This window comes from Armigeres subalbatus, unplaced genomic scaffold (genome assembly GCF_024139115.2).
Source record: "Armigeres subalbatus isolate Guangzhou_Male unplaced genomic scaffold, GZ_Asu_2 Contig561, whole genome shotgun sequence".
Taxonomy (NCBI): Eukaryota; Metazoa; Arthropoda; class Insecta; order Diptera; family Culicidae; genus Armigeres; species Armigeres subalbatus.
The window spans coordinates 16,834-29,177 of record NW_026943327.1 but is presented as its reverse complement, the minus strand read 5'-3'; the positions used below and the strand labels follow the sequence as shown (position 1 = coordinate 29,177).

At 36.3% G+C, this 12,344-nt stretch overlaps 1 protein-coding gene across 4 annotated transcripts in view; it reads left to right on the top strand.

Moving 5' to 3' along the window:
• LOC134204390 (centrosomal protein of 135 kDa-like) overlaps positions 1–12,344 on the top strand; it is a 120,922-nt gene that overhangs the window by 108,085 nt on the left and 493 nt on the right. Inside the window, exons 7-15 of one of the 4 annotated variants that reach the window (XM_062679206.1) lie at positions 265–418; positions 674–780; positions 1,876–2,475; positions 3,765–4,372; positions 4,504–4,587; positions 10,546–10,620; positions 10,687–10,911; positions 10,977–11,210; positions 11,448–11,942. In XM_062679206.1, coding sequence (XP_062535190.1) covers positions 265–418; positions 674–780; positions 1,876–2,475; positions 3,765–4,372; positions 4,504–4,587; positions 10,546–10,620; positions 10,687–10,911; positions 10,977–11,210; positions 11,448–11,942 — 2,582 coding nt within the window. The remainder of the gene's footprint in view (positions 1–264; positions 419–673; positions 781–1,875; positions 2,476–3,764; positions 4,373–4,503; positions 4,588–10,545; positions 10,621–10,686; positions 10,912–10,976; positions 11,211–11,447; positions 11,943–12,344) is intronic. The other 3 variants (XM_062679208.1, XM_062679207.1, XM_062679209.1) reach the window with 3 other exon arrangements.

The window sequence follows — 12,344 nt, the reverse complement described above, 5'->3', positions numbered from 1 at the left end:
TATCCTAACGGAATCAATTCTATACTTTCGCCTCTAATTCTATCATGAACATGTGCGTCTAAGTTTGGAAGATGATATTAGCATTTCCATATCATAGTTTATCAATTAAAAACCACGATAATTGCTTATTTGTGATTATTTTTATGTAGAACAATTTGGAACTCCTATCAATTGTAGACTTTGTCATTTTCATCTTTTGTATGAATTGTCATGCCCGAATGTATTCACTACATAATTCACATACACTTTATTTCACCTCTTAAGACGTCTATCGAATGATCTGAGCGACACTGCCTCCGAGCTGACTCTAACGAAACGGAAACTCTCCGAATGCCAGAAGGAGGTGGAACGGATGAAGTCACAGCTTCGCGAATATGTTCAGGAGATTCAGCGCGCCGAGGAGCTGCTGTGTATTAAGGTAATTAGATTTTCTCGGTGCTTTAACTATTTAGCTGTCTACATACCAGCAGAGTCGCCAGCCAGAAAGTTTGATTGCATCCCCTTTGTTGTTTGTCTATTAAACGCGAGTTTATTTGAACAAGTCGCTCCGTTTATTAGAAGGCTAATTGTAATTAGTAAGCTTGTCTCAGATTCGTTACGAAATAATGCAATCTGAGGATGGTTTAAGATGAGTAGCGTGAATTATTTTAGATTCTTCCATTTATATTTCTAGGAACGTGAACGAGGGGAAATGCTTGAGCATTACAAATCACTTTCCGAAGGAGTGAACATGCTTGAGGTGAGCAACCATACTTTGGAGGCTGAAAGTGCGGAAGCCAAGTGAGTATCCTTTTTCGGATGTTTTTAATTTGTATCGTTTATCGTCTGGCCCTTGAAACCATTTCGGTAAGAGGGCATATATTTTACACACTATTCAATGTAGTCAGACCTAGCGTTATAGGGTAGAAACATAAAATCGGTTAAAGCTAAGAAAATGCTCTGAAATTCTGAAATTCGATTGGATGTTCCATTGTTTTTAATTATGTATGAGAAAATAAGTTCCAAGAGAATCTCGATGGCCAGTTCCAGATAGTTTTCATTTTTCGGAAATGTTCAAGTATTTTACAAACACATACTAACAAATATCGAGTATGCAGAATCAAATTACTTTGGTTAACTACCAGGTTAACTTACTGAAGCTATTTCGGGTGGTTCTTGGGATCAATAAATTTTCACATTAGGGGTCGTACACTTATCACGTAAGCATTTTTTGGGTTTTTTTTTAAATCAATCACATCCGGTCGAGCAGATTTTCAGAATATGGTTTAATCATTCATTGATCGGATTTATTTTTCAATTGTATGCTGTGAAACAAATATTGTTTTCACTGTAGAGATTAATGCGAACTCGCATGTCCAAAATTTTACAATAATTAAAAAGGATTTTCTATTTGGTATTTAGTATCCTAACTGTGTTAGCAAAGAAAGTTGTTAATTTGTCGTTTCCATCTTGAATATAGAATACAGCACTCTAATATAACCATCAGTATAATGCAGTTGTCTAACCTTCTATACCCTGCTGCACCGTAGAATAATAAATAAGACAAACTTGAATTAACTTTGTACTCTCGGTTGGTGATACCCTTTCTTTTCCATGTTTTCTTTGTCTATCTTTTTTAACCGTATCTATTGCATGTGCACCGTTGAATGCGGTGAACTACACTTCTGACGCATATGGTCGTCTACCGTGTTCTTCCGTAGGTATAAATGTAGATGTAGAAGATAATTAGTTTTTCATGGTTTATTGTTTTATTGCCAATTTATTTTTATACTTATATTCCTCTCCGTATCATTTACTCGACCGCATATTTCGTGGCGCTGTCTGACAAATATAAAATGAAACTAATTTCCTATGGGGACCCTACGTTTGGAGCAGAAAGTTGCTGCAAGAAGCAGAAGGACGCATCAACGGTTTGCAAGAGCGTGTTGGACTACGCGAAGCTGAGATTAAGTCCTATGAGGAACAGATTAACAGGCTTTCGAGCAACGTTGTTTCACTGGAAAGTGACGTTGAATGTCTGAAAGAGGAAAATCAAAATCTCAGGGAGGATTTAGAAGCGACTAAGGAACTTTGCAATAAGTTGGATCTCCAGAAGGATAAACTGAATGCAGAGTTAGAAGAGCACTCTAACATTCGCGAGCAGCTAAATAAGGAAAACTCCACTTTGAAGCGTCAGCTCTCATTAGCACATACTGGAGATAAAGCTGCAATGGATGGACTGCAGGAACTGCTCGCAGCAAGTCGTGCGGAGGTTGAACAGCAGAGGATAGTCACAAATCAGTTGAACCAAGAGGCGAAGACACTGAAGGACCAAATAGAGGAGTTAAAATTGAAGCTAGATGAGGAGGAACGCAACGCGGTACGAAGCGATGCCCTGGCTAATGAATACAGTGTTCAGTTGCAGGAACTACGACGCATGATCACCGATGATCGTTTTGCACAGGTGCAGTCCAGAGAAGAGGAGGATTATAACAGGTATTCTACATTCTGATGACTTTGTAACTGTTAAAGTAACCTAGTAAGTGAAGTGTATATTAATGTTATTGTTATTTTAAGCATACGTTACGTACTTTGACAATCTCCTTTTTAATTGTTATGCTTATCATTACGAGATATCTTTGGATGCATATCAGGGTTTGCAGAAATTGCTCTCAATAAAAAATAACGAACAACGATAAAATAGAGGCAAAACTGTTTCGAATCATTACAAGTCATGAAAACTAGTTTATCGAAGTTACAAGTTACGTACAAACAGAAACGGATAGGTAGCCCTCACTGAGAAATGAGAATAAATCGCCTTGAACTCGCTCATTTTGTGTTGGGGGTTGGGGATTATATTTATTCGCTCAGGAGTGTAAAATAAGTTGTAATGCATCATCTTGTGTTGTACCATCTTGCTATTTATTCGCATAACACTCACATTCCAGACTTTATGATTATGGTCCATTTAATAGTCCCATAGCAATGTATACAGATAAAGAATATTATGCCAAATTTTCAGGAAGATTGCAGATTTTATCAATTTATTAGTTTTTTTTTTGTATTTCTCCATGTAAAACGAGTTTGAAAAATTCAACGACATATTACTCAAGTTGAAGAAAACTGACATGGGACGCTTATGCGAATAGGTACACATAAGCGTGTTTTCGCTATAGTTTTGTGCCTTACAGTTAAATGACTATTTTTGTTATACGTTTTCCAAGGCTCTTATCAATGGGCAAAATTTATTCGTTATATAAATAACACGTACTTAAAGTAAGTGCAAATGTTGCTGCCAGATATGTTGGAAAAAGATTTAGGGCACCTTTTGACAGTTTTTAGAATATTTTTCAGATTTTTAGTAAAGCATATTACAAACTTTATCGTTCTATTTTCCCACATTTTTATTTGGTTGTATCGTATGGTTGTACCTTAGTTCGATAACGCGGTCATCAAAGGTAAAAATCGTATGGATTGGATAATCAATGTTTATAGAACTATCAATGGAAAGGACAGTTGATTATGGAGTTAGAAATCGCCAAATTCCAGCAGCTACATATAGAAGTTAAAATTAGACTTTAAGGCCATATAAAGATATAAAAAAGTTACAACAAGAAGGAAAGAATGAAAGAATCAAAATCATTTAATGGGAGTAGGGATGATACTAGATAGTTTTTTTTATAATAAAAATGATATCAATAACAAACAGTTTTGTCTCTCCTAATCTCAATTAATTTATCAAATGTTCAAAATTTCATGTATAATTTACGGTTTTTAATAAATAGGATCAAGCCATATTTGAAATCCGAAGAATCTATACAAACTGACGGAAGCAATCTAAATAACACCAGTAGCATCTTGGAATCTTTGTGTTCAGAATCATCCGAAATTCCCGATCATTCTCAATTTATGCGAAGATTATGCACTGCACTAAGGAAAACAAGTCCTCCCAGTTTTGATTCTTCGGGAAGCAGTTCGTCAAATATTCTGGAGAGTACGAAGAAGTTTTCAGATTTAGATAGAAAAAATATATTGAATACATATAATATTGCTAGAAAAATTAGTTCGCAAAGCAAGGAAAATCCTAATCAAAGCCATGAATTGATATTTAAAAATGAAGATATTGCCGCGGATTCAAATGGATTATATAAGCATGCTTATGATTTAGATAAAGTGAATGCTAATAAAGTAGCTCCGCACAATGGTGATTCCGTAACAATTGCTAGCGAATCTTTGAAAGAAATAAACACTGAAATCGTTGAACTACTCTCAAGTAAATCAGATGAAGGAAAACTGAACCCGAACAGTACCAAAAGAATATCACCAGTGAAGGAAATCGGTTTGGAAAGTGGACAAGTTCGAGATCAAAGTATGCAAATCGATTCAACTGAAGGTGAGATTTATGATTTTGATTATTTTGTACTGCCTATAATCGCATATCAGTACTATGTGAATAGACAGAACAGCTGTATCATATGACATTAAACCTGTTGATGGAAAGCTAATAAAAAAACATCTATTCAGGCAATGAAGAAGTACCGGCAGGATGGAAGGTATCGCGTTATCGTAGTATGTCAAAATCATCATCTTCAATTGATGATAAGAATGGTAAGTGGTAAAAATATGCAGAATTTCAATCTTGCATATAGAATTGTGCAATTTTGAGATAGGAATGTTTGTTGAAAGTCGAAGAAAATATCAGGCCAGTTTGTCCCAGATGGAAAAAGGCCGCATATGAGTCCCTTTTTCCTTGACTCATATGCCGTCATTTTCATGATGGGACAAGTAGGTTTAATGTTTATTCCTCATGTTCTTCATTTGATGTTTTTTTTTTCATATGTGACTAATATCCGACCTTAGGCAGTTTATGTGTAAGATGCTCATGTTTTGCATCACAATAGCCCAATTTTCATACGTGAGAACAAGCAAACCAAAACAATACATTTGACATTCAAGGGCCCGACCGGGGGTTCTCGTAGCTGTAATGTTCAACTACCTATTATATGGGTTTTCTTTAAATTTGCACAGGGAATGAGACGTCTAGTTCAGTTGGTAGTCAAACTATAACAAGATGTTTATTCATCTTAAACTCAATACATTGATCACTCTGGCGCAATTCTAAATGAGAACCCAACCAGTGGGAATTACAATTCCTTCCTCCTTTAAAAGAGAACTATATGTCGTTAACTAGAACCGTTACTAAACTGATACTTGACTTTTGCGCAAAATACATCAGCAATAAAATAAAATCAGACGGCAATATTACAGAAGCATGCCTTAACAAAATTCAAACATGGATTTCCAAACTTATATGCAAACTATCCGAAAATTCGCTTAATTCAATAATACACACATTCTCCATTGCGTAAATTAGCCCACGAGTCGTGTTTGTTATCAGAGTTAGTAGAATATGCATGCTGATACGAATGCTGGTTGCCATTTGTTGATTCTGTCAAGTTATACTTAAATCTGCCTTTGGGGTTAATTAAATCCAACTTTTTTTTGGTCTGTATGAAAGAAGGCGTTCTGAGGGAAAAGTGCAATCCGAACCTAGACAAATATTTCTGTAATTAATGACGAAATAGTAGATTTGTTCCTCTGTGTCTAGCTTTCGTACATCCGGATCAATCAGGAACTTTTCCAACACATCTTTAACTAAGCGCACCATTCGTTCAGTCTGGCCATTACTCTCAGGGTGATAGGCAGGACTTTTTAAAACAACCACACCTTGTTCCTTGAAAAAGTTGACGAATTGCTGAGAATTAAATGGAGGTCCTCCATCAGTAACTAAAACGTCTGGTAAACCGTACCTAGAAAATATACCGAGGAAAACTTTGATAACTTTTCTGCAATCAGTACCGTTTTTCATTTGCCCCACTGCCACCCATTTCGTAAAACTATCTACAACTACCAATAAGACCTTTTTCTCAAAGAAGAAAAAATCAGCAGGTAGCCGACTAAAAGGTTTCTTTGTAGGCGTCCAAGGTGAATAGGGTACAGGTTTTGAAATTACAATAGTTTCCTGGCATATGCGACAGCTTTTAACAAAGGTCTCAATAACTTGATTCATCCCAAACCAGTATACGGTACGTCTAGCTAGCTGTTTGATTTTATGCATTCCAGAATGGTTCCTATGAAGTAATTCTAATATCTCCATCTCCAAGGATTCTGGAATAACACGTAGCCGTCAACTAGCTGCAAGTCCAGGTAGTGTCCAAATCCTTGGGAACTCCCTGAGAAAGAGGAAACCGCGAACAAAAGTCCGCGTTTCCCATTCTCGCTGACAGCCTATGAATAATCTCATACTCGTAGATGGGAAGATCTATTATGTAGCGCTGCAATCTAGTAGCCGATATAGAATTCCGACCTTCCTTGCCGAAAATTCCTAATAACGGTTTGTGGTCCGTATAGGTATATGGTAATTTTTTTTCCATATAAGAATTGGTGGAATTTTTGACTGTATTAACAGGAGGATCGGATATTTTTTTTGTGCATCGTTGAGTGAAAACGAAGTGAAAGAGATCGGCCTTTCTTTGCCATCCACCACATGAGCGATAACTCCGCCGAGGCCATAACTGCATGCATCCGTAATAACAACTATAGGTTTTTCAGGGTCAAAATATTCTAAAATATTGGGCTTCAACAAAAATTGTTTACATTGATTAAAAATCAACTCATAATCAGCACTTCAATCAAAGCACACGTTCTTTTTCAAAAGCCTATAAAGAATTCTTATCTGGGTAGACAGATTGGGTATAAACTTTGAATAATAGATAACCAGTCCCAAAAAAGCCTCTAGCTCGGTAATATTTCGCGGAGCACGAGCTTCGCGGATAGTTTCCACTTTTTCTGGATATGGGAGAAGACCATTATCGGTCAAAACATGACCCGGGTACGGCAATCTGTTCACAAAAAACTGACAGTTTTTAAATTTTTCTTTGATATTAAATCTAGCTAATCTATCTAAAACCAAATAAGTCGTCTAAATAACAGAATGCATTATCTAACCCTTTCAGTACCTGGTCCATTACCTTCTGGAAAATAGCGGCACTCTATGCTGCAGCAAGGTCCAAAATTTATTGAGACTTTACAGTCTATGGCTAGTCTTATTACTTGATCTTTCTTGATAACAACTACTACTGGGGACGCCCATTCGCTAGCTAGCCTGTAATCGCATAACTGTCCCATATGACTTTTCATCATTTTTTAGTTTTGAAGACCAATGGTTATATTTCGGTTTATATTTGTATGCTTTTAAATAAAACTGTGTACTTAGTTCTAAAAATTTCGAAAAAAAAATACCAAGTCGATTTGTCCCATCTTGAAAGTAACAGCATTTTAGTCCCATTGTGAAAGTAACCGTATAATATGTCCCATAAACATGAATTTTAACTGATTTTGGTTCAGGAAGATTTTCTTTTCTTTTTTTATTATAGTAAATATTCTTAGAACTATTATTTCGGCCAACGGATGTTGCTAAAGGCCCGGTCATACCAAATTGAAATTGAATGGAGTAGAATCCCATTGGATATTATTTTCCAAAAGTTTACTTAAGACTTGATCTACCAGAATTCTATGCAAACACGACAATGTCACATTATCTTTTGGGGATATACTAATTTAGCATTAAAATGTATCTGTTTTTATTTGTCAGTAATCTGCAATTCTTAATTTTGACTCGGTTGCGTGACCAACATGTACCCATAATTTTGAACATGTAACTTCAATGTGCCACCAACACATTTGGAATGTTTTGAAAAAATCATAAATAAAGAAAAATCACACAGTTTTTGAAATTCGGTAAACATTTAGGATGAATGGGGAATTATCATTTGAATGTCCAGAGGATGTTTGGTTTGCTCTGTCGAATCACATGTTTCACAACTTTCGTTTTCTCATTTCACGATAAAAATGAACATTTTTATAATTCGGCTATAAAACTAGTCTATAACTCTTAGTACAGGATAGTCTGATAGCAATTATAACCGTTTTGGTGCATGTACACGGCGGTAATGCGAAATACACGATTTGTAATTCTTGATGTAACTTCCTACAGAATTCAACGTAGTGGGACAGGATATGCGATTACTTTCCCTACCAACAGGCAAAGTAACCGAATATCCTGTCTTCTTCTTTTTCTTATTGGCATGACATCCCCACACTGGGACAGAGCCGGCTCGCAACTTAGTGTTCATTAAGCACTTCCACAGTTATTAACTGCAAGGTTTCTAAGCCAGGTTACCATTTTTGCATTCGTATATCATGAGGCTAACACGATGATACTTTTATGCCCAGGGAAGTCGCATATCCTGTCCCATGGATTATTTTCGTAAAAATAAGCAAAAATCATTTTAATAATAAAAGGCATAGTAAAAGATACATATTTTTACACCACACTGGCGTGAAAAATGTTTGAAAAGCATTTCAATCAAGCAACGCTGAAGAATATATTGATTATATTTTAAATTATCGTTTTCTTGATTTGCTATTTTTTTTTATATGGGACTGATATGCGGTTATAGGCAGTATAGGAGTAATAACACTGTCTTTCTCCAACGTATCCACATTTTCGACAACCCTATCCCTTAGTCTCAAAGGCACCTCATAAGCCTTCTTAAATACGGGTGTATCATCTTTGAGAATCAAATCACCCTCAAAACCAACGATCGGATTTAAAAGGTTTTTGACGAAAATAGCAGAATATTTACTTTTTACGAGCATAATAGTGTTTTCTCTTGTGATAATATCCATCAATGCATTTACAAATTGAGCCGGCTGCTCAGGTCGGGAAAAGTAGTAGAAGCAAAAGTACTATTGGCGCTGTAGTAAATTAAATTATTTTACCAAATTATGCTTCAACAAGCTTCAACTGACCATAATTTATGCATCATGTTGTAGTGCATGTTTTGTTTTATCACCAACATCAATTTGCCATTTGTAGTACCTGTACTTTGGCTGCCAGGTCGAATTAACATAAATAGCTTTATTTTATCGTCCTAAAGGAAAGCAAGGACTTTATATCGCTGATGGGTCGCAGCTGGTTAGACGTTTTCTACAGCAACTGGGAAGACACCTTTTCCAGTTGATTCAAAAGTATAAGATTGCTAATGTCGTCCCTGTTCGCGTGACTAACATTTCAAGCTCTATCTGGTAAAAGGGCGAATGTCGCAAGAGAGAATTCTCTTCGTCGACTTCCCCTCTTTTAAATACAAGCGACAAGCAGAGGTTTTCTTTGCAGTTTATCACCTCATAATGCAAGTTCGCATTGTTTTCTATCGTGCTGAGGTGATAAACCTCAATGCATATACTGTCCACACACGCAAAATACAAACAAGTAAAGTTAGTCGTACATAGGAAATTAAATTTGAAAATGCCTCAAAAGTTTATTTTATTATTACTCAAAGTTTCGACGTTCACAAAACACTGAAGAAGTTTTCAAGTAGAAAACGAAATACATATCTGTTCACACAAAGTATTATTGTGGAAGTAAATGTAATAGTGTAGTTTTTTAACTTTGTAACATTTCCACTAAGACGCTCAGTAACAATTAAGGTTCCCCCAAACATACGCGATGCGACAGTCGCGACTCGATTCTACCGCTTGGTGACAACGATTCTGTCGCCGTTGGTTTGGAAGCGCAAATAGAACATTGCCTTCAGCGACCCAACGATAGAATCGCGGCGATAAATCGCTTAGGTCTGGGGTGGGGGAGCCTTTAATCAGTCCATTGTCCTTTTTTGATATCTTTATTAGGTTAAAAAACATCAAATTATCACCTGTCATAAGACGAGTTTTTACAATCCCATTGAATTCCACCACTTAATTGTATCTTGACAGATACGTATTTCGACCTCAAAAGTAAGGCCGTCTTCAGTGTCTCGTACTTGACTCGACTTACGACGAGACACTGAAGACGGCCTAACTTTTGAGGTCGAAATACGTATCTGTCAAGATACAATTAAGTGGTGGAATTCAATGGGATTGTAAAAACTCGTCTTATGACAGGTGAAAACATTCCACTAAAAAGCTCAAAATAATTTTCTTAACATCAAATTATGTTAGGTGCTCTGTGTGCGATTGATGGAGTGGAGAACACCAAAATTCAATTAAATGAATATAGCCCTAAAATATTCACCCTCACGATGCAACTTCGTCGCATGATTATTCAAAACATGGAATGACTTACTCAGTTTTCTTCTTCATAGTCACTCATTTAATTTCATAAATGTGTAAACATTTTTCGCAGGACAAATAGCACGTGCTCTCAAAGGCCGCCTGAAACCACCACATGGCGGCCAAATTTTCAAAAATATCAAGTAGCTTTTTTCTGGTATATTGTTTTTCTTAGGCGACCATCCGGTGCTTATTTTTTGTTCAAACTAAAAAATAAGCGGAGGAGTAGATTTTTTTTAATAACGGTGCAATAAAGCTCTGTTCGGAATACTGTAAAATCACAAATCAGTCAAACAGGTATAGGACGTTACTCACTTCATTCGAGCGATCTCAAGTCCCTTTACTCGTAGAATAAGTTTATTTTACTTTACTTAATTATTTATTTATTTGTAGCTACAAGGCTTAATTTTAACAAAACAGCCAACACTTCTAAGAGAAAAAAGTCCCGGAATATGGATTCATTTGAGAGTAACCCGACTTACATTTTTTTACTAGCAAATATTTTGAAATTATATAACACATACATATCCTCAGATTCATCATATATGGTAAATGATTTTAAGAGCCTTGAAAATCGACCTTCACAAGCATCTACTCCTTTCAAAGTCCCAAGTTCAAGCATTGCACCAGAAATTTCAACTGACATTGCAATTCGAAACGATAATGTGACCAATACAGCGGATGTTGACGCTCTTCCCGATATTGTTCAAAGTGATAGAAATGGCCAGTTCGATTTGTCTTCACTGAATTCACCTACAGGTAATTTTATAGTTCACATTTATCATTCGTGGATCGTTCTATTTAAAAGTTATTTTCTTATACAGAAAATAAATCTGCTGTGTACTCAGAGTTACCTAGCGTCAAAATTTTACAAACTGATCAAACTGATCACCAGGAGACTAAATACGAAAAATTCAAGAAAGATTTTTTGCAAAAACGAAGCCAGGTAGCATCAGTGCCAAAAATATCTATCGATGATGAGCTTTCACTTGAAGGATTGCCACAAATTTCCAATTACAACGACACTATGAATGGAGATAAGTCAAAAGCCAAAAGAGGTAAGATTTTCGGAAACCACAAGACGCTTTAAAATGCCAGCCATCTACCGTATGTTGCCCTATTTTTATTAATTTCAAATTAGGTGAATGGCTGGAGGATACACACACCAGAGAACATGATAGTTTTAAAGAATGGCAATTTTTCGTCGGTTTCTACAAACTCATTATTCCTATTAATCGTTCCCATTTATAACAAAGCTGCACTGTGTTCATTATACTCATACCTACTATCCATAGCCTCGAATGAACAGGATGCTACCGAGAAAATAGCAAAACCAGAACAATCGACCACCGCCAATGACAAAACGGATGAGTTGAGTTCAACGGTCGTCATTTATAAAACAGCAGCAGGAGAACGGTTGATTCTGGCAGATGACCAACGTAGAAACGGGGCTGATTACGGAACTGCACGGGACACCTCTGGCAATGTAATGGTAATTGACGATTTGCGCCGAGTTAAAACGCCAATTAGGACACCTACCGTGCCGAATAGGAAAACCTCTTCGGAATCGTTTGCTAAGATGGCGAAAAATGGTTCAGGAAAGCTCGCCAGAAACGATGGAAGTCCTAGAATCAACAGTATTAAAAAGCGGTGTGAGGAACGAAAGTGGAGAGAAATCTTACAGAATCATCCAAATCCAAGCAGCAAGCAGCAGCACGAGAAGAAATCTTCCAATTCACCTTCATCTCGAACGGGAACGATGACTAACGAGCGGGTAACGACTATAAATTGTAAGTTGAATGACTACGCCGTTGATAGATGGAAGATGATTATTATACCTATCACCGTATGTGGACCTCAGTGTAAATTTTGCAATTGTTTGGTGCTGTGTAGGCGTTTGAAATTTGAAACAGATTCTCTGTAACATAAGAAAACTGTCATATTTTTTTTAACTTTTCACTTTGTAACTATGGTAGCCATCCAAACCATGATTTATGTTTGGTTGTTTTTCTTTTTGATAAGTTGATTAGAAAAATTAAATGATGAATTTTCTTATCACCATAGAGCTTATTATTTTTCTTCTTTGTTTGTATTACATCCTCTACATGGACAATGCCGCTTCGAAGCATTAGGGTTCATAAAGCTATTCCACAGTTACTACCGGGAGGTTTCAAAGACAAGTTTCTATTTTT